The sequence below is a fragment of the Bos mutus genome, chromosome 12, assembly GCF_027580195.1.
Source record: "Bos mutus isolate GX-2022 chromosome 12, NWIPB_WYAK_1.1, whole genome shotgun sequence".
Lineage (NCBI taxonomy): Eukaryota > Metazoa > Chordata > Mammalia > Artiodactyla > Bovidae > Bos > Bos mutus.
Genome location: NC_091628.1, coordinates 82,624,975 through 82,647,323, shown reverse-complemented (window position 1 = coordinate 82,647,323; position 22,349 = coordinate 82,624,975). Strand labels below are relative to the sequence as shown.

General features: G+C 40.4%; 1 protein-coding gene across 1 annotated transcript in view; it reads left to right on the top strand.

Annotated features, from left to right (window-relative positions):
- Positions 1-18,113, top strand: part of RAP2A (RAP2A, member of RAS oncogene family) — a 41,389-nt gene extending 23,276 nt beyond the window's left edge. Inside the window, exon 2 of the mRNA XM_005904435.2 lies at positions 14,582-18,113. Coding sequence (XP_005904497.2) covers positions 14,582-14,819 — 238 coding nt within the window. The 3' untranslated portion in view covers positions 14,820-18,113. The remainder of the gene's footprint in view (positions 1-14,581) is intronic.
- The last annotated feature ends 4,236 nt before the right edge of the window (positions 18,114-22,349 follow it).

The window sequence follows — 22,349 nt, the reverse complement described above, 5'->3', positions numbered from 1 at the left end:
CCATAATCGCTGCCAGTAATGAGGGTTTCCAGCTCCTTTCTTCACTGTGCATTTGTTTTGTTTTGCGTCTGCCATCTGTCACCTGTTAACTTCTCCCAGTTCAAATGAAAAATCCTTTTTAATAGACATCACCAGTCAAACTTACGCCCAGTTGAACCAACCAGTTACAACCTGCCGTGCATAATTGATGGCACTCTTTGCCTGAGCTGTTCATTGCTGAGAGAAGAAAAGCTCATTCTGCTGGTCAGATAACCTGAACTTTCTGGAGATGCAGCATGTTTCTGTTTTTTAGTTTTATTTGGTGCTGTTTATATTTAGTGATTTGGAAATAAATATTTTAAGATCTCAAAGTTTCTTTAAAAATCTTAGCTCTACCTAGCTTTGATGCATCTTTAAATGTTCTTCAGTCAGAGGTAACTTTTTAAAAAATACTTGAACTTTAACTGTGTACCAAAAACATACAAATTTCCATTCATCAACGTTTTTGCCAGGAATGCTGAAATGAGGGGATGCTGAAAAGAAATATCCTATAATTTGATGTAAATATAGATAACAGTTCAAATAACTTGCGTATTTCTGAGTAATTGACTCAATTTAGTCTTTTCAAGTACAATAGTTGGACCTGTTTTTTAATGCAGAGGTTTTAGATTTCAGCTATCACTAAAGATAAAATGCAGGTTTTATGTTTGAAGACCTTTGTTTCTTAGATGAGAGTTCTGTGTTCTTCAAATATGTGTCCATGCTTGAATTGTCCCTGCTGTTTAAATTATGTAAGAAGATGGTTACTTTGTTGACAGATTAGTTGATGACTGAATATACATTAAAATGCAGGTTGAAATTTTGTTGCACATTAAAATACATAATGTGGACCAGTAGCTGCTTTCCTCTGCCTTAGTCTGGATATCTTGGATATTGTGCTTTAAAAATAATAATAATAATGGTTTATTCAGATATATGCGCGTGTAGTTTCTAAATAACAAGGTTTAAGGCTTCCAGTTGCAAACACTTCCCCACATATGACACATCTCTGGGGGGGAGTATTTTTATATCTAATAGATAAAAAGTCATAGTTAGTCATAGTTATATTCTGTTTCTAACATGGATATTTGGAGTTCTCTGGCTTGCTGTGACATCTTGCTATGCCTGAGAAGAATTGTAGTCAGTCAGATGGATGCAATTTATAGATCCAATAGTGAAGAAAATGTTCAGCGTTTTCATCGTTTTTATTTCTAAAAGCATTTACTTTAGTATAGTATTCCTTATGCTTTCAGTCTTCAGCCAGCTTTGAATATAAAATAAATAGCATAGGACGTGGACAGAATTTTAGAATACATTAGCAGTGTTTAGCTGAGCAGTAAACCAACTGATCAACTTAATCATGGACTTTGTGCAACTTACACCTATTACCAACATGCATGCTTACTCAGTTGGTCTTAAAGGTTATTTTTCTATTCCTATTTCAGTGAGGAAATCATTTAGATAATTATCTTATTTGTTGATTTTTTTGTTTCAGTGTCTTTCTTTAATTGAGGTATAACTTTTATGTGGTAAAACACACAAATAAGATCAGACAGCTAAATGTATACTCCAGGTAGCCAAATCCTGCATAAAGATGCAGGACAAACCTTTCAGACAACCCAGCAGTTTCCGTCAAGTTTCATGCCTGTTACTTCCATGCTCGAAGACCAACACAGATTAGTTTTGTTTATTTTTAGGCTTTTGAAAGTGAAAGTGTTAGTCGCTCAGTTGTGTCTGATTCATTGCGACCACATGGACTGTAGGCTTCTCTGTCTGTGGGATCCTCAAGGCAAGAATACTGGAGTGGATTGCCGTTTCCTTCTCCAGGAGATCTTCCTGACCCAGGGATCAACCCAGGGTCTCATCATTCAGCATCCTCATTATGAGACTCATTCATGTCTCTTGTAGCAGTAGCGAATACTTCATTGAGGTACAGTAGTCCCGTGTGTGGATATCCCACGATTTCATTGTTTATTCTGTTGATGGGCGTTTGGGCAGTTTTGAGATCAGGGCTATCGTGACTAACACTACTGTGAACATTCTAGTACGTATCTTTTGGTGCATATGTGTGCACACTGTCCGTTGGTGAATGCCACGGAGCAGAATTACTGGTCATGAACGCACAGTAGATACAGCTGAGCCTTGGACAACATGGGCAAACTGTGCAGGCCCACTCACATGCAGACATTTCTCAGTGGTAACCCCTGCAGTGCCGCGCGGTCCGTGGTGTGTTGAAGCCCTGGTTGTGACCGTGGATACAGAGGGCCAGCTGTGAGCTGTGTGCAGATTATCCCCACATTGTTGAAGGGTCAACTGCAGTGACAAATGATTCTCCAAAACAGTTGTGCCAATTTACTCTTCTCCCAGTAAGAGTTGTTCCACTTGCTAGCCGACATTTGATATTATCAGCCTTTTAAAATTTTAGCTTATCTGGTAAGAGTTTAGTGGTACCTCATTTTGATTTTAGTTTTTATTTCTCTGGCATGTAATGATAAACACTTTTCTATCTGCTTAATGACTGGTGGCATATCTTCTTTTTAAAACAACTTACATGTTTGGTCCACTTAAAAATTGTTTTGTCTTTTTCTTAAATGTTGTAGAAATTCTTTATACATTTTGGAGATCCATGTATTGCAGGTACCTTTCCCCCACTTTGCCTTGCCTTTTCACTTGCTTAGTGGTTTCTTTTAAAGAACATAAGTTCTTAATCTTTCATTTTTATGTTTAGTTCTTTTCTGTGTCCTAGTTAATACATCTTTCTGCACTCCAAGGTTATGAAGATTCCTCTTCCATATTTAATTCTAGGAGGTGTATTGACTTTTATTCTGGGATTTATCTCTAATTTGTATGAAGGGTGTGAGACACAGAGAGTCAAGGTTTTTCTTTTTGTCCCGCCATGTATGGCTATCCAGTTGATCCAGTGCTATTTATTTAAAAGACCATTTCCCCAAAGAACTGTAGATGGACCTTTGTCATAAATCATGAGATAAGTCATACTTGTAAAAGCAGTAGTTTACCTACGAACCATTTACTGATTTCTCTGTCGTCCAACAATTACCTGCTGTCTTCTTCAACCAGTCCATTATCATGTCTTTGTTGATGCTGCCTCCAAAATATATTTTAACTTTTATTTCTTTCCACTGGTATTGGCCATCATTCCAATTCAAGCCATCATTGATGCCTTGGACACAGCAGTCATCTCCTGTCTGCCTGCTACTTCTGTGCCCCTAAAGAACATTTTCTGTGTATTAGCCACACTGCTCTCGTGACACATAAACCTCCTCACTTCCCTGCTAACAGACCTTCAGTCACTTTCTCCTGTTCTTAGAAGAGCGGTCATGGGTCCTTCTTCAGTCATCCCTCCTGCTTTTCTTCCCCTTGCTCTTTATGCTGTAACTGTGCCAGTCTCCCTTTTGTTCCCTGAATAAAGCTGGCAGCTTTCTACTGCCTTTCCTTTATATTTTCTTCTGGTTAAAATGTTTGATTCCTGGTTTTTTGGTTTTTTTTTTTTCCTGTGGCTGACTCAACTCTCAATCTTCAGGTTTCGGCTTAGAATTCATCTCCCTAAAGATGCCTTCTTTGATGCCCTCATGTAATATTGGCCCACCCAAGTTACTGTATATTAATCAATATTGATTTTCTCTGAAACAGGTATCACAGTCTTTAGTGATATTGGTTGTTTGTTTATTGTGTTTCCTTGAACTTGAGCACAAACTCTTAAGGATTTCATATGTCTTATATCCACAGTCCCTCACACAATGCCTAGTAGATACTCAAAGAAATAAATTAATGAAAACCCAAGAAGCCCAAATTCTTAATGACATAAAATGTAAATATAAGAGTTCAGACTAATGAGCTATTTATAAAAGTAAGGGAGGATTTTAAAAGATGAAATCTGACCTAAGCTTTGAATGGATCTTAGAATTTGATTGGTAGGGACCATTCTCATTAGAGAACTATCATGAACAGGTGGACAGAATTCAGAATGGAAGATTCTGTTTATCAAGCTGTAGGAGATAAAGTTGAATTAGATAATGAAGAACTAGAGTTTAGATACCTGAAGAAGTGAAACGGAGAGGTTTAGAGATTATATCATCAGTGCTATCATCCTCTGAAGAGAGGGGCATACGTGACATCACATATGTTCCAAGGTATTGGTGCATTTCATCCAAGTTTCTCTTTCAGGAGCATATTCTGTTCCATGTCAGTAGTGTGTGTAGTAAGTTTCCTCTTTCTGGTATTGTTAATTTGTGTCATCTTTTTTTTCTTGATCAGTCTGGATAAAAGTTTACCAATTTTATTGCTTGTTTTCAGAGAACTGCATTTTTAGTGTTACTGATTTTTTTCTGTACTGTTTTTCTGTTTTCTATTTCTTTTATTTTGTTGTTGTTGTCAAGTCACTTAAGTTGTGCCAAGCTCTTTGCAACCTCATGGACTGCAGCACGCCAGGCTTCCCTGTCTTTTACGATCTCCCAGAGTTTGCTCAAATTCATGTCCATTCAATTGGTGATGCCATCCAACCATCTCATCCTCTGTTGCCTGCTTCTCCTCCTGCCCTCAATCTTTCCCAGCATCAGGGTCTTTTCTGACGAGTTGGCTCTTCACATTAGGTGGCCAAAGTATTAGAGCTTCAGCTTCAGCATCAGTCCTTCCGGTGAATATTCAGAATTAATTTCCTTTAGGATTGACTGGTTTGATCTCCTTGCTGTCAAAGGGACTCTTAAGAATCTTCTCCAGCACCACAATTAAAGAGCATCAGTTCTTCAGCACTCAGCCTTCTTTATGGCCCAACTCTCATATCTTTTATTTTTGTCCTTTAGTATTTCTTCCTTCTGCTTAATTTGGATTTATTTTGTGCTTTTTCTCTCATTTTCTTAAGGTGGTAGCACAGATCACTGATTTGAGACATATAAACATGTAGTGCTATAATTTTCCTCTCTGCAGTGCTTTAACTGCATCCCACAGATTTTGTTATGTTTTATTTTCATTCACTTAAATTTTTTCTAATTTTTTAATGATGTCTTCTTTGGCCCATGGATTATTTAGAAGTATATGCTTGAGTTTCTCAGTATCTGGAGATTTTTCTAGGTATCTTTCGTTACTGATTTCTAGTTTAATTCCATTATGGTCTGAGAACATGTTTTGTATCATTTCAGCTCTTTTACATTTATACAGTTTTTATAGCCAAAAATATGGTCTTAAGTGAATATTCCAGGTGCACTTGACAAGAATATGTATTCTACTTTTATGAAGTAGAGTATTCTATAAATATTAATTAGGTAAATGGTTGGTATCCTTCTGCACTGCTACACTACAACTAGTTCTCCCAGTTTGGGTCATCTTCCTAGCAAAGCAGGCAGAGAAGAGAGAAGGGAAAAAACTAGAGCTTTCTCTCATCCTCCTTGGCCCTTAAGAAGCCTTGTTTTCCATTCCTCTAACCAGAAATTTCTAATGAAGTCCTAGCTATGGGCATTGCCCACCACCCCAGCTCTGCTAGGGGGCCCGTTGTAGGTGAGCTGGGAAAGGACAAGCAAAGGAAAAAGGGAGGCTTTCCCACCCACGCACACCTTCCAGCTCACAGGCATCCCTTCACTTGACCTTCTGGGTAGAATGAATTTCTCCCAGAGTTCTGGCTGTGTGCATACCACTGACTGCCCACTCTCGGAGCAAAGAGAAAAAACCAAGAAACTCAACCTCATGGGTCTTCTCTCCAGGAATTGGCCGCCCGCACCAATCTGCCTGTTTTTCTCTTTATATTTCAGAGTTGTTTGGTAGTTACTTTTTGTATTTTCTCATGAGTTTTCACTTGTGATCAGTGGGACATAAAGACTTTAGTGAACTTAAGCCCCCTTGGCTACCCTAGTCCTCCAGTAGCTTTCTTTTTTAAAGACTCTATTTCTTTAGTGTAGTTTAAGGTTCACAGCACAATTGAGATGATGCAGAGATTTCCTGTATAGCCCTTGACCCCACACATGTATAACCTCTCCCATTAACACCATCCCCCACCAGACTGGGGAAAGGGAAGGGAAGGTGAAAGGTGCTCAGTATTGTCCGACTCTTTGCAAATCCTCTGCACTATACAGTCCATGGAATTCTCCAGGCCAGAATACTGGAGTAGGTAGCCTTTCCCTTCTCCATGGGATCTTCCCAACCCAAGGATCAAACCCAGGTCTCCCACATTGAAGGCAGATTCTTTACCAGCAGAGCCACAAGGGAAGCCCAAGAATCCTGGAGTGGGTAGCCTATCCCTTCTCCAGCACATCTTCCCAACCCAGGAATCGAACCGGGGTCTCCTGCATTGCAGGCAGATTCTTTACCAGCTGAGCTCTGACCTTGGTTAAACTGATGGATCTACACTGACTTGCCGTAATCGCCTGGTGATTTACCTTAGTACACTCCTGGTGTTGTACGGTGTGCGTGCGTGTCAGTTGCTCAGTCGTGTCCAAGTCTTTGCCACTTGGTGGACTGTAGCCTGCCAGGCTTCTCTGTCCATGGGATTCTCTAGGCAAGAATACTAGAGTGGGTTGCCATTTTTGTCCTTCCAGGGGATCTTCCCGACCCAGGGATTGAACCTGCATGTCCTGTGTCTCCTGAATTGCGGGCGGATTCGTTACCTGCTGAACCATCAGAGAAGCCCTGTACATTGTGTGAATTTGGGCAAATGTTTAATAGCATGTATCCATCATGATGGTATCATGAAGAGTATTTTCACTCTTAAAAATCCTCTGTATTCCATCCATTCTGCCCTTCCTCCCCACCCCATCAACCCCTGGCAACCACGGATCTTTTAACTTGTCTCCAGAATTCTGCATTTTCCAAAATGTCATGCAATTGAAACCATGCAGTATGTCACCATTGCAGATTGGTTTCTTTCACTTAATAAGGTGCATTTAAATTTCCTATTTTTTTTTCATGACTCATTAGGTTATTTCTTGTTAACACTAATGATACTTTATTGTCTGGATATACCACAGTTTATTTACCCATTCACCTGCTGAAGGATATGTTGGTTGTGTCCAAGTTTGGGCAGTTACGAATAAAGCTGCTATATACATCTATGTGCAGGCTTTATATATTTGTAAATGTTTGGTTTGGGGAGCTAAATACCAGGGATTGCTGGTTTGTATGGTAAGGGTATATGTTGTTTTCTAAGAAATCACTCAACTGCCTTGCAGGTGGCTGCACCATTTAGCACTCCCACCAGGAGTGACTGAAAGTCCTGCTGCTCCACGTCCTCCTGGCATTTGGTGTTGTCAGTGCTCTCGATTGTGGCCATTCCAGGAGGTGTGTGCTGGTGTCTCTATTTTAATTTCTCTGACAAAACACGATGTGCAGCATCTCTTTACATGCCCGTTTGCCCATCTGTATACCTTCCTTGTTGAGGTGTATCTTAAAGGTCATTGGCCCATTGTTCAATCGGGTTGTCTGTTGCTTGTTGAGTTTTAAGACTCCCGTGTATATGCTGGATAACAGCCCTTTATCAGATGCCTTTTGCCAAGTATCTTCTCTCCCAAATGGCTTTTCAACACAACATTCAAAGTGCCTGAGTTACATTGTCATGACCAATTGGTCCCTCCCCATCACACTGTTCTTCAGATACAGTGTCAGCTCTTAATTTCTGTAAAAACAGATTATTTTCATTTGTATCGTCATGGAGTAGCCCTGAGTGCCTTGTATATCTTTCTGGTGTCATTACAGCCCTTACTTAATTTTTAGATTACATTTACAGATTTCTTTCTGTTCTTCTTCAGTATGCATGCAGTCTGAAACCAGGAGACCGTTACCGCCAGGAATTTTGGTTTCCTTTTATTATTCAAGCTAAATTACCAGAAATTCCCTTTTAAGATGAAATGTTTAGTCACCTCAAAACAAGTCAGTTTAGAGGAAGAAGGAAGCCTTACTTAGCTTACGTTTTCCACCTTTATAAGAAGTATTGATGTTTTTATGCTAGCAGGCTGTGGTTGGGGCCTTCAACTCCCAGCCATAAAACCACTCTCTTTGTCTAGAACTGCCATCATACTTCCCTGAAAGATTAAAAATACCCATCCCAAGGGTGGGGAAACAGGCACCCTTGACCTCAGCTCTACTGGCTGTAGTATAAATTCCTGGATGTCAGTCAAGATTGCATGTGTGTGAGCACAGTAGTCTGAACTAATCTAGAAATGTGGTGGTGGTGTTTTTCCTGGTTCAGAGGGTCTGCCATACACACACGCATACAACACACACTGTGCACACTTTTGAGAAGGAAGCTCCCTGTGTAGGTGTGGTTCATCGGTTTGCTGTTGGTTAATGAGAACACAGGGAGGGGAACGCTTCACACACAAATGGGGAGGGCGTAATTAAGTTATGGTACATTTATTATCACATAGACTATAAAATGGAGTACTCCTTAACCATTAATATGATGCATACCACTTATGGGTATACAAAGTCCAAGATAATAAGTGAAAATAGAGCGACTAAATATAACGGGTATGCTCGCCTTTCCGAAAAATCTACATTTGTATACGTATGTATAAGAAAATAGCGTGAAACGATACACACCAAAATAGTTATAGCAGTCATTCTCATGGAGGTGAAATGAAGGATGTTTTTTCATTTTCGTCTTTACTTATTTAAATATTGCCATGGACTTTAAAAAATTATCTTGCGTTACTTAATTTGAGCAGGGAGATGGGGAAGAAAACCTGTGAGAAAAGATTTCTGTGTTCTCAACAGTCACAGGAAGGACAAGGTGTTATAGGTCACAGCTCATTAGATAGGGATAAACTTTTTAGCACCAACTTTTTAACACTCACATTTTAACAGAGCTGACGGGACAAAATGGGTTGCCTGAGATGTGAGTTCCGCATCACTAAAGATGTTCAGATACAACCCATTTGGTGAGGTTGTCATGGAAATGATTAAAGCATCAGGTGTTCTGACATTTTACCTTGAGACTCTCTTGGTAGGTGAGATTTTTAACAATGGGTAGAAGGTTGAACAAGGGAAAGTAAAACTCTGTCCAATTCTCATTTCTGAGTTCAAAGAGAATTGTATTTCAGCCTGCTTACAGAAAAGTGAGTAAGGAAATAGCACAGTGTTGAAATTCGTGTGAGGGCCTAGCCTCTTTTAACATGCTACAATAGAGCACCCTCAAAAGGAAGTCAAAGGAACTGAGTGTGGTGGCATCTGTCCCCAGGTTATCATTGGTGAATCAACGAGGGGAAAAGGAACTGAGCCTGGGCTTGCCGCAGTATAAAACCATGAGCTGTACACACCCAGTGCTGTCTAGGGTCACAAGTAACAACAGGTCAGTGATTCCTAAACCTTGCCAAACCTCACAATCATTCTTCAGAACTTAGACACAGTTTTAAATAGGCACTTAGGCCCAATCCCAGAAATTCAGATTCAGTAACCCCGGATTTGGGCCTGGGAATCTTAGTGATCAGCTGAGTTTAGACACAACCACAATTAAATTCACATACACATATACCCCTATCGGGACAGTTACATAAAGACCATTGATAAACATCAGATGCGCTTGAACTGTTCAGGTTTACAAAGCCGCCTCGTGTGGAGAAGCCCATCAGTGCTCTACAGCTAAGTGATACTCAAGCCAGTGTTTCTGATGTTTCATTCAATGCATTAAGCAGAGCTGCTCAAAAGAACTAGCTCTGTTTATTAATACATTATGTAACTGTGCTTATGAATACTGTTAACAACAGGGACATTCATGTTAATAAAACCAGTGTTAGTTCTCAGACCATAAACAAAAGTAAAGCGATTTGAGCTGCAAAAGCCACTGTATGACCCTGGTTGCGCTCTCAAAGGAAATACTAAGGAAGATACGCTGAAGTCGATGAGAAACCAGCTGATACCTGAGATGTGGATACAGCAGTGCCCTGTTCATGATCACATCAACAGTAACACATAAATTAAGTGTTTGGGGGATTTTGCATCTTCAATTTCATTCCTAAGTGATATGTTTATTAATAGAAAGTGGGGAGCAAAAATCAAGACAGCTCACCAAACTATGGTAAATAATGATCATGAGATGAAAATACTAATTATCTCCTGCTAACCAAGCACCTAGTCTTCCTAAATAATCCAGTCGATCTCATTGTAAAGGTCACATTCGTCTTCTGAGGCCACTTTCGCCACCCAGGTTCCAAAGTTCATTTGTTCCAAGTGAACAAGTTCCCTACACCGCAGGATTTCTGACTGCTGGAGTCAGGGAGGCGATACAGATGGACCCCGCGGGCCCTTTGCTCTTCTTCCCACCAGCGTTCACACTGCCTGGTCTGTGTCCTGTCTGGAATGCTCTTCCCCAGACACCTTTTTGGCAAACTCCCTCCCTCCCTTCAGGTCTTGCTCAACTGCCACCATCCCAGCAAGGCCTTCCCTGCTCTTCTGGTTTAAAATTGCACCTGTGCCCCCAGCCCCCTCCCTGTTCTGCGATTGTTTTTTCCCATCACACTTAACACCATTTCAGTTCAGTTCAGTTCAGTCAGTCAGTCGTGTCCGACTCTTTGTGATCCCATGAATCACAGCACGCCAGGCCTACCTGTCCATCACCATCTGCTGGAGTTCACTCAAACTCACGTCCATCAAGTCAGTGATGCCATCCAGGCATCTCATCCTCTGTCGTCCACTTCTCCTCCTGCCCCCAATCCCTCCCAGCATCAGAGTCTTTTCCAATGAGTCAACTCTTTGCATGAGGTGGCCAAAGTACTGGAGTTTCAGCTTTAGCATCATTCCTTCCAAAGAACACCCAGGACTGGTCTCCTTTAGGATGGACTGGTTGGATCTCCTTGCAATCCAAGGGACTCTCAAGAGTCTTCTCCAACACCACAGTTCAAAAGCATCAATTCTTCAGTGCTCAGCTTTCTTCACAGTCCAACTCTCACATCCATACGTGACCACTGGAAAAACCATAGCCTTGACTAGACGGACCTTTGTTGAAAAAGTAATGTCTCTGCTTTTGAATATGCTATCTAGGTTGGTCATAACTTTGCTTCCAAGGAGTAAGTGTCTTTTAATTTCATGGCTGCAATCACCATCTGCAGTGATTTTGGAGCCCCCAAAAATAAAGTCTGACACTGTTTCCACTGTTACCCCATCTATTTCCCATGAAGTGATGGAACCAGATGCCATGATCTTCATTTTCTGAGTGTTGAGCTTTAAGCCAACTTTTTCACTCTCCTCTTTCACTTTCATTAGTAAACCAATAATTTACTTATTTACTTGGGTTTATTATCAACCACTATCTTCTCTGCTAGACTATATGGCAGAGCTCTTTGCTTTGTTCGCTGATGTATCTTAAGTGTTTTGAATAGCATCTAGCACAAAAATAGGCTTCTATCAAATAAACACTTGTTAAATGGATGGATAAATATATAATACATTGACTGAAAGTGAAAGTGTTAGTCGCTCAGTTGTATTCAACTCTTTGCGACCCCATGGACTGTATGCCCCCAGGTTTCTCTGTCCATGGATTCTCCAGGCAAGAATACTGAAGTGAGTAGCCATTCTCTTCTCCAGGGGATCTTCTGACCCAGGGATCGAACCTGGCATCTCCTGCACTGCAGACAGATACTTTACCAGCTGAGCCACAAGAGGAACACGTAACTGTTGTATGTGAAGGTCCTAGATGTGCACAACTCTTGGGTCCTACGTTCAGAGCTCTCAGTATGATCAGAGAGCATAATCACTGCTGATACACAGTAAATGCATGCAAAGTCCTTTGATAAAAATTAGAGTTGTCCAGATCCATTTCCTGCGAAATGACAATATCCAAATCTTAGATTTATCTTTGATAATGCTGTTGTTCAGTCACAAAGTCATGTCCGACTGTTTGTGCCCTCATGGACTGCAGCGTGCCAGGCTTCCCTGTCCATCACCATCTCCCAGAATTTGCTCAAACTCATGGCCATCGAGCTGGTGATGCCATCCAAGCATCTCATCCTCTTTCATCCCTTCTCCTCCCACCCTCAGTCTTTCCCAGCATCAGGGTCTTTTCCAATGAGTCAGTTCTTCTCATCAGGTGGCAAAAGTATTAGAGCTTCAGCTTCAGCATCAGTCCTTCCAAAGAATATTCAGGGTTGATTTCCTTTAGGATGGACTGGTTTGATCTCCTTGCAGTCTAATGGACTCTCAAGACTCTTCTCCAGCATCACAGTTTGAAAGCATTAATTCTTCAGCACTCAGCCTTCTTTATGGTCCAACTCTCACATCCATACATGACCACTGGAAAAACCATAGCTTTGACTGTATGGACGTTTGTGAGCAAAGTGTTATCTGTGCTTTTTAATACACTTTCTAGGTTTGTCATAGCTTTTCTTCCAAGGAGTAAGAGTCTTTTAATTTCGTGGCTGCACTTTGAAGTTGTGTGTTTCAGACTGCTAAGGAGCACACTGCCTAGAGCATGCCCTCTTGTTGAGACCGTTGTCAGTGTGATCTTGTGTCAAAGGGAAAAAACGAGACTCTGTTGGGAATACAGTTAGCTTTATAAATTAGAGTGAGCGGAGAGAACCATGTTGCCCAGAAGATGAAGCTGTGAAAGTATTGTTGCTAGCATTAACTGCCTGCCCGTCACTGGTTCCTGAATGATAAAAACGCTGCACAAACCCTGCCTTAGTAAATCCTGACTGTGTGTAGTTTCTAACAGATTAGCTGTGTCTAGTCACATTTGTTATCACTTGTGTGCAGTTTTGCAGTTTGCTTCCTTGATAAATTTAGAGATTCTGCTTAGAAGAGAAAGTACAGACACACATATTGATTTATGCTGAAATCACAAAAAGCCTTTAGAACGATGTATAAAGTAAAAACGTATTAGCAACATTGCTTAGAACAAACAAACACAAGTAGTAAATAAATTTGCACAGTAGCATCTGTTTTTTACACCATGAATAACCATTGTAGAGAGAATCATCTTTCAGTACAAAATGATTTACGACCTCTTGTCTTTGTTCTTTTCATATTTCTGTTGTCTGTTAGCATTTTCCAAACATCTTGACTTACAGACACCTTATCTTAGTCCATCTGGCTTCTGTAACAAGAATACCACAGACTGCATGGCTTAAACGACAGAAATTTATTCCTCATATTTCTTCAGGCTGGGGAGTCTAAGGTCAAGGCTCTGGAAGGTTCAGTATCTGGTGAGGGCCCACTTCCCTAGGGTCATCTTTTCACTCTGTCTGTACGTGGCTATAAGGGCAGTGATCTCTGGGGTCTCTTGTATAAGGACACAAATCCCGTCCATGACCCAGTCCTTTCCCAAAGGCCTGACCTCCTAAATCCCATCCCATGGGGGATTAGGTTTCAACATCCGAATTTCAGGGAACACACATTTAATCTATAGCACGCTGATTCTAGTCAGGAAGGAAAAGAAGAGACGACATCAAACAGAGCTAATGATTGGAACGTTTAAGTCCTTGTCAGGCTGAAAAGAACAGTAATTACCTTTCAACAGGCTAATCTGTGACAGTTTGTATAAAGGGATAGAGCATAGTTGTATTTGGTGGGTTCCATCCTAGTGAGTTCTGCCAGCTTTTTTCTTATTCAGGAATGATTAGAATGTGATCAGTTTTGTACACTTTCATTGTCATTTCAGTTGCTCAGTCGTGTCTGGCTCTTTTGCGCTCCATGAACTGTAGCCCACCAGGCTCCTCTGTCCCTGGGATTTTTCAGGCAGGAATACTCGAATGGGTTGTCATGTCCTTCTCCAGGGGTTCTTCCCAACCCAAGGATTAAACCCGTGTCTCCTGCATTGGCAGGCAGGTTCTTTACCACTGAGCCACCTGGGAAACCCTGGTATACTTTTAGAACACAGTAAAATTTATAAAATTCAAATTACGTGTTTAGTCACTAGAGGTATTACCTCATCATCTGAAATTCTGCATAAACATCCCTTATAATGAACAAAGTTTACATTAATCCATCCAAGGGGATTATTCTGAGATTCTGATAATAATTTTCCAAGTATATCTGGAAAGGTAAATTGATTTTAAAAGATATGTAATTGATTAAAACGTCATTTTGAACAACCCATTTGTGATCTACTGTGAGAGCTGCTTCTAAATGCCTTCTGGCCAATGTCAAACCAACTGGAGCAAATAATTTTTCATGTAGCTAAGGAGAATATCTGTAGTATCAGTTCAGTTCGGTGGCTCAGTCGTGTCCAACTCTTTGCGATCCCATGGACTACAGCACACCAGGCCTCCCTGTCCATCACCAACTCCCAGAGCTTACTAAAATTCATGTCCATTGAGTCGGTGATGCCGTCCAACCATCTCATCTTCTGTCATCCCCTTCTCCTCCTGCCTTCAATCTTTCCCAGCATCAGGGTCTTTTCCAATGAGTCGGTTCTTCACATCAGGTGGCCAAAGTATTGGAGCTTCAGCTTCAGCATCAGTCCTTCCAGTGAATATTCAGGACTGATTTCCTCTAAGATGGACCAGTTGGATCTCCTTGCTGTCCAAGGGACTCTGTAGTATATGATGAAAAAAGAGAAAATCCACTTCACCTGTCTAGCTCTGTGCTAACGTCTCCAACCCCTGTGTCCGTGTCTGTTCTCTCCTAGGTATGAGAAAGTGCCGGTCATCTTGGTGGGGAACAAAGTAGACCTGGAAAGTGAGAGAGAGGTGTCCTCCAATGAAGGCCGGGCCCTCGCCGAGGAGTGGGGCTGCCCTTTCATGGAGACATCGGCCAAGAGTAAAACCATGGTGGACGAACTCTTCGCCGAAATCGTGAGGCAGATGAACTATGCCGCACAGCCCGACAAGGACGACCCGTGCTGTTCTGCGTGTAACATACAATAGCACTGACATGTGGCTGCCCGCCCCCCACCATTGGAGGCGACACCAGCCTCTCCTGCTCGACCATGGAGCCTGCAGGGTGTGCGGTGTGAACCTCCAGGGAAGCAGCAGATTGTCCTTCAGAGCCAAGCGGCGATTGTCAGCTGATATCTCTGAGTCACCTTTGGGTCCAGTTACTGCAGTCTTCACCATCGTCCTCAGTCCCCTCCAGGCACCTGCAACTTCAGGCGTAGTGGCCCAGTTGATCCACAGGGCGACCTCCTTCGAAAGCTATGATGGCATTGTCACTTGAGTTGACAGAAGCAACTATGGTCAACGTTAAAAGTAATCACGGGACAGAAACCGGAAGAATTCCTGTGACCGCTTAACCATTAAAATATTTTGTCTTCTTTAAAAAAAATAGATGAGTCAAGGAGAAATATTTTCCTACCAGAGTACTGAATTTCAGGAACTGAGATAGTGCTTCTAACCAATGTATCACATCAAGGAAGTAATAGCAGCTGACCTGCCGACAGCATTCCAGGGAGAGATTCTTTGCTCAGCTGACACACTTCTGTTTTTCAAGGTTGATGCTTAATTGTAGATGTTATCCTAATTTGTGACACAGAACTAACTCACGCACCAGTCTCTGATAGAGCCAGAGTCAGCACAGGTTGGGTGAAAATACAGCCTGATGTTAGAATGTCATCACCTGCTTTGCCCAGAAAGTGGAGACTCTCACAAGGGTTTGAGTCAAATTAAAACCCCAGACCCACCCCTCTGTTCACCAAGCAGGGATGGTCTTTGTTACTTTACTGAACAAGAAGGAAGCAACTGTGATGGAAAAAGATTGCCTAGCCTTACTAATGAGAAGCGTTCCAGTAGATGAACTAGTACCATCGTGTAAGGAAAATGAAGCCATGTTGCATCCACATGTTCCCGTTTGCAGAAACCTCACAGGACAGTACCGATATCTTGCATTTTTATGTTCGTTAAAGCAGCAAATTCCTTCTTGCCTTTAAGGGCTATGGTTGTGGTGTGATTCTTGGCTAACCTGCTTTCAAAATCAAGTTTTCTATAGCAGAGCTTTATTGCAGGCATTAAAAAAAAATTTGAATAACCATGTGAAATAATTGGGGCTTAAAAGTAGAACAGAAATTATAGAGTGGAAGGTAAGAGACAAAAAAAAACCTTTAATTTTCCTGGAAAATTCTATAAAGATTTTCTTACAACAATTTTGCCCTGATTACTGAAGTGGCAAATAAAGCTAGAGTGAATATTTTGTCTTGAAAAGGTGCTCAAGCCCTGACATTTTTGGTTTTTATAGCCGCCAAGTATTTATCATTTGCATGACTAATGGCACAGGAAAAACGTATTCATAAGTTTTACAATCAAGCGCAGAAGGGTTTTCAACCACCTTCAGAGTTATAAAATGCCGAAGAGAGTGTTTTGAGCTGATCCTCTGGAGATGAATTTGGCCTTCAGAACTGCAGTATCACTGAGCCTGTGATCTGCATACCGCCTCAAATTTCTTGTCGGTTTCACACTCTTGTGCAAGTCACCTTGGGTCTTACGTGTGTTACTGAGTGAGAATGTGTGTTTGCGTGTGCACGTGCGTTAATGTTCTGAAGAATTTGGCACAAGTCAGAGATAGTTGCCTATACTGAGAATCTGTCCTGCAGAATACCATGGAGCAAAAACATTTTTTTTGTCTTTTTTTTTTTTTTAATACATTCTTGAAATCATTGCTAGCCCGCCCCCCAAGTGTTTAGTAAACTGATGTTAATGTTGGAGGAGAGAAAAAAGGTGGATAGTACTTTTCATAAATGAGAAGACAGATGTGTGGGTCAAACCAGGCATGGTTGTCAAAAGTCTTTGAATTGTGAATATTTGCATTCTTCAATATAATTTTTTGAATAATTCCCAATTATGAAGCACCTTTTATAGGCCAGAAAGTTCTAACCAGTTTTACTGCATCAAATTTGGTCATGTAAAAGGTGATTTGACTCAATCATGTAGACAAGTCAGTGATTCAAGAAGTATGATTTTTATCAACTGAAAGAGAAATATTTGTTAGTGCACTGTTTGAGTTTTGAAGCCTCTGACTTCTCAGAATGATTCTGGTTTTTAGAATTCCATATTTAGTAGAAATTTATGGCAAGTAAGATTACATATAAAAAATCTATAAAGATTTTACGGTTTTACATTGTGGATTGCTATGCAGACAAGAAAAATAAGTTAAATAATGTGAAAGGTATGGCAGGATATAAGGTGGAAACGATTATCTAAAAATTTGGGTTTTAGTTAGATGTGTTTATGTCAGACAATAAGGTGGTTGTTTTTATTTTTACTGTAAAGATGTTAATAACTGATATGGCTGCCTGATCAGTGTTTCCACCCAGCCCTGCGTATTTAGTGACAAAGCATCAAATATATCCAGAAACTTGGAAACCCTCGTGTGCTCTTACTGTTGGTGTTTCATCTGGTATGAAAATAACTCAGCTTGAATGAATGTGTTTGTTGAGATGTTAATACAGAGCTTAAGAACAGGAAGATGAAATTTGTTGGCACATGATTAATAGTTGGTGACCTTGTGTCGCTATTTATTTTATGCCCTGATCAGAATAGCAACTAGATAAGTGAAAGTTTTTCTAACATGCCTTAAAAATGTTATGGTTTGATCCAAAGACCCACTTTTTCTTTAGCTACTACGATAAGGTTTTCTTTTTTTTTTCCTTTGTTTTGTCTTGTTTTACTTTTATACAAAAGCAGCATTTTTTTTGGTAAGATTTTTTGTTCTATGTCGCAACTTTTTTGTTGTTTTTTGGTTCTCTTAAGCTGTGATAGTGATGGTAACTGATGCCTTTCTTTTTGTTCAACTCATACAAAACAAGCCAGCATCTGATCAAAAGTATTACATAAAATCTTCCTTAAACTATGGAAAGGTGCTTTGATGATTTTTCTTCTTTGGTTTGTAGAATTAGGACTGAACTTTTGACTCTAATCACTACAGTTGCCATCACTTTTCTGTGGTCAAACTACTGATATTTGCTTTTCTATATAAAGAAATGTTGCCTGAGGATGTCTGCTGCTTGTTTTCAGGAGTCGTCCAGTAGGAATATTGTCTATGTGTATGAATATGAAAGTGCTTATTTCGCTTGTTGCCATTGGGTTTTTGTTTGTTTGTTTTGTGGTTTTTTGTTCTTCTCGGTAGTCCTGTGTTAGCACTTGGGTAAGCTTTAATGGTCTCCTTAGCCAATCAAATGTTAAAGACTATGGGGGTCTTTTTTTTTTTTTTAATTAACATGTCATTGTGCATCTCTTAAATCTTGATCAGGGTTTCAAGAATGACTGCAGTGGGTTTTGGAAACAGACTTATCCTTATTGATTTGGGGTTTCCCAGAGATAAATATAGTTCACAGTTAATTGTTGAGCTCTAATACAACTGACCATTTAAAATTGAACAACAGTTTATTGTTTTGTAACAGTGTCAGTTGTTAAACCTTGACCTTTCAGTTAAAACATGAATTGTAGTTATAACTCAATGCAAATTCAACAGTTGTATTTGGAGTTAAATTATTTTAACAAATAAATTTATTTAATGAAATTGCCTCTGGATTTTTTCTTGTTGTTTTGTATGTATGTTCATGGGTGAAATGTATTTTTTCAAAAACTAAAAATTGCTGTAGAATTCTGTTTACAGAAATGGTCAAGCTGAGAATTCATCATATTAAAAAGGGAGGTTAGTAGATCATTTTCATAGCTTTTAAAAATAAAAACATGAGAAAGATTTTTAAATTAGTAAGTTTAGATATGAACAGTATTTTATATTTTTGATGATAGCTGGCTAATTTGAAATCTCAACGGTATTCACGTTCACAGAATTGTTCTAGATAATTAACATTAATTAGCAGTTGCTTTGTGGCCCTGCTGGTATCACAGAAATGTATCTGTGTCCTTCCACTGATGGCTTGGGGGTGTCTCTTTGTTTAGGTCTTGTGGATTTTTAAGGTACCAGAGGCTGGAGGTTGCTGTTTAGTAAGGGCTGTAGGGCCTGCTTGTTCTATATAGGGCCCTGTGAATGTTGACAGATGCTGTTAATTATATACAGCCTTCAGCTGCTCTGATAAGGAGCCCATTCATTCCCTAAGCCAATTTAAACTGTGCCTTTTGGTCATGTTGCCTTCAAACTGTGTTGAAATTTCCTGGCAACATTCCACCAGTTTAGAAGCCTCATTGTTTTGGAATAGAATAATTTGAATGAATATAACAGAGGCACTGTAGGCAGAATCTCAAATATTTAAAGGAAAATGTGTCTATATTTTAGTATAATAAACAAGTATCTACTGGTTGGCCTCATAATCTCATTTGAAGCCTTTGTAAAGTATTCAAGCCTATCACATTCTGCTTCCAATTGGGAGAATTTCTTTGTGACTGGAAAATAAAATTTTGAAATTCTAACACACTGTACTGTTTATTGATTGTTAGAGGACCATGAATAAAAATATAAAAAGCTAAAGAGAAAAGTGCTACCAATTGGGAACCCTTCTGACCTCTTGAGACCTGTGAAGCAGAGAAAATTGTCACAAAATCCCTTTAAAAAGCTGCTGACCTCTTATTTCTTTCTCTATAAATAAACTTTATTACGTGAAAAATATATTACATTAAAGGGTGAAAAATGTAATCCCTGAAAAAAAAACCCAAACATCCTCTTTCATGAGCAAACACCCATTTGTTCTAGTATAGCACACTTTTTTTCATGTTCTTTATTTTTTTTTAATTAATTTATTTTTTAATTGAAGGATAATTGCTTTACAGAATTTTGTTTTCTGTCAAATCTCAACATGAATATCTATGTTTCCAAGTAACTAGGAAAAAAACATAGTGATACTTCATTTGTTAAATGGAAAATTTAAACTGGTTTTAGATTTTCAATATTAACTTTTTTCCCCTGCTTTTTGCTTTTGTTTTTTTGAAGTTGTTGTTCAGTCACTAAGTCCCGTCCAACTCTGCGACCCCATGAACTGCAGCACACCAGACTTCCCTGTCTTTCCCAATCTCCCGGAGTTTGCTCAAACTCATGTCCATTGAGTTGGTGATGCCATCCAACCATCTCATCCTCTGTCGTCCCCTTCCCCTCCTGCCCTCAATCTTTCCTAGCATCAGGGTCTTTTCCAGTGAGTTGGCCCTTCTCATCAGGTGGCCAAAGTATTGGAGCTTCAGCTTCAACATTAGTCCTGACTCCAGTGAATATTCCAGGTTGATTTCCTTTAGGATGGACTGGTTTGACCAACCTTGCCATCCAAGGGACTCTCAAGAGTCTTCTCCAGCCCCACAGTTCAAAGGCATCAATTCTTTGATGCTCAGCCTTCTCTGCTGCTCTTCCAGGTGACGTGATATGTTATTTCTTCAAATATTTTCTTTGAACAATGGTCTTAATGTTACCTTTCTAAAGATTCGTACATGATTAATGGAGAAAAAAAGTAGAAGAATACCTGCTGGAAATATTCAATATGAAGACCTACTTATACACACAAATTAGAGGGGAAAACAACTGACTGAACAATAATGTGATTCTGTCTGTGGGAATTTTTATTAAGGAATCTCCCACTTCAAAAACTCAAAAATATGAAAGATTTCATTGTTTTATCATATCATTACAATTTTATATTGACTGGGGTATGCTTTACACTTTTACCTTTAAAAAGATCAAATATCAGTGAAATGTACAGAAAGGGAAAAGCCACTCAATTTCCAAATTCCCCAAACAACCATGTTAATATTTGATGTAAACCATTCTAGACATCTTTCTCTGCATATACAGATACACACACATGTGTAAGAAGGATAAATAATTCTATGTTGCTTATAAGAAAACTGGCTCTAAAGCAATAAAAATTAATCACACGTGGTCACTGAACTAATAAAAGTGCCAGGGTTGAGATCCAGACTCATAACTTTAAATCACCTTTTTCCTACTGTTACTTCTTTTTTTAAATGGTATCCACTCATTCCAGGCTCACTCATCTGTTATTCCCTGAGGATTACTCCTACACCTGGCATGGCACAACCTTACCGATAGGCACAGACACATAATCCCTGATACCAAAGACAATTTAATTGTCCTGGTCCCTTCAAGCTGCTCCGACAAAATACCATCGTGCCTGCATACTCAGCTGTGTCCAGATATTTGCGACCTCATGGACTGTAGCCCACCGGGCTCCTGTGTCCATGGGATTTCCCAGGCAAGAATACTAGAGTAGGTTGCTATTTCCTCCTCCAGGTGACCTTCCTGACCCAGGGGTCAAACCACATCCCCTGTGTCTCCTGGATTGGTGGGTGGATTCTTCACTACTGAGCCACCTGGAAAGCCCCAAATACCATCAACTGGGTGGTTTATCCAATAAACATCTATTTCTCACAGTTTCAGGGATCGCAGAGTCCAGGATCAAGGCTCAGGCAGATTGAGTGTCCAGAGAGGGCCCTCTTCCGGGTTGCAGATGGCTGACTTTTCCGTGTCCTCACATAGAGGACAGAAGGGGGAAGGCAGCCCTCTGAGGTCTCCTTCATCAGGGCACTAATCCCATTCATGAGCAGTCCACCTCATGACCTAGTCACCTCCCTCACCTCCCAAAAGCCTCATTATGCTGGGGATTAAGTTTCAACACACAAATGTTGAGGGAACAAACATTCAGCCTCTATTACTAGTCTTCTTGCTTTTCCCTTTACCTCACTGTATACGAATTAGCCTACTGGCAAGAATGAATTAACTTGTACCCTGCCTACTTCAGGGCTTCCCTGGTGCCTTAGACAGTAAAGAATCTGCCTGCAATGCAGGAGACCCAGGTTCAATCCCTGGGTTGGGAAGATCCCCCTGGGGAAAGGAATGGCTACCCACTCCAGTATTCTTGCCTGGAGAATTCATGGACAAAGGAGCCTGGCAGGCTATGTTCCATGGGGTCGCCAAGAGTTGCACAACTGAGCAACTAACACTTTCATTTTTCATTGCCTATTTTTACATGCCAGTGCTCCAGCAACCCAGGAGGACCCAGAGTCCTGGGCATAGTCTACAGGTACTGCAGCTGGCTCCATTCTTTCCAAAGCCAATGCAACCAACCTGAGCTGTTGAGGAGCTTGAGGAGTCTGGACGGATGGCCGTACAGCAGGGTTCTGGGGCTCTGCTGTTGGAGCAAATGTCTCTTTCCTAAGGAGGCATTCAGGCTGACAACAGATCTGCAAGGGCCCTCCCTGCTCCTGGAGGGTGGGCAGTGGGGGGCTCTGAGGTAATTTAGGGACACAGCAAAACTAAGGGGGCCAGAGGCATGTATGTATCAGGACACAGAAGAGTAAATGCCAGGTCTGTGCCTACAGTTGGATATTAGACATTTTTTGGTTTTAGATTTATGGTTAAAAACATCAGGACTGGAAAGTTCTTTTTTAAGACCCTTCTACAAAATGAGTGATTCATATGTACTTATAGCAACTGAAATAAATCACTGTTGAGTGGAAACTACTAACACCAAGGAATGATATATGATAGAGAGACAATAGAAT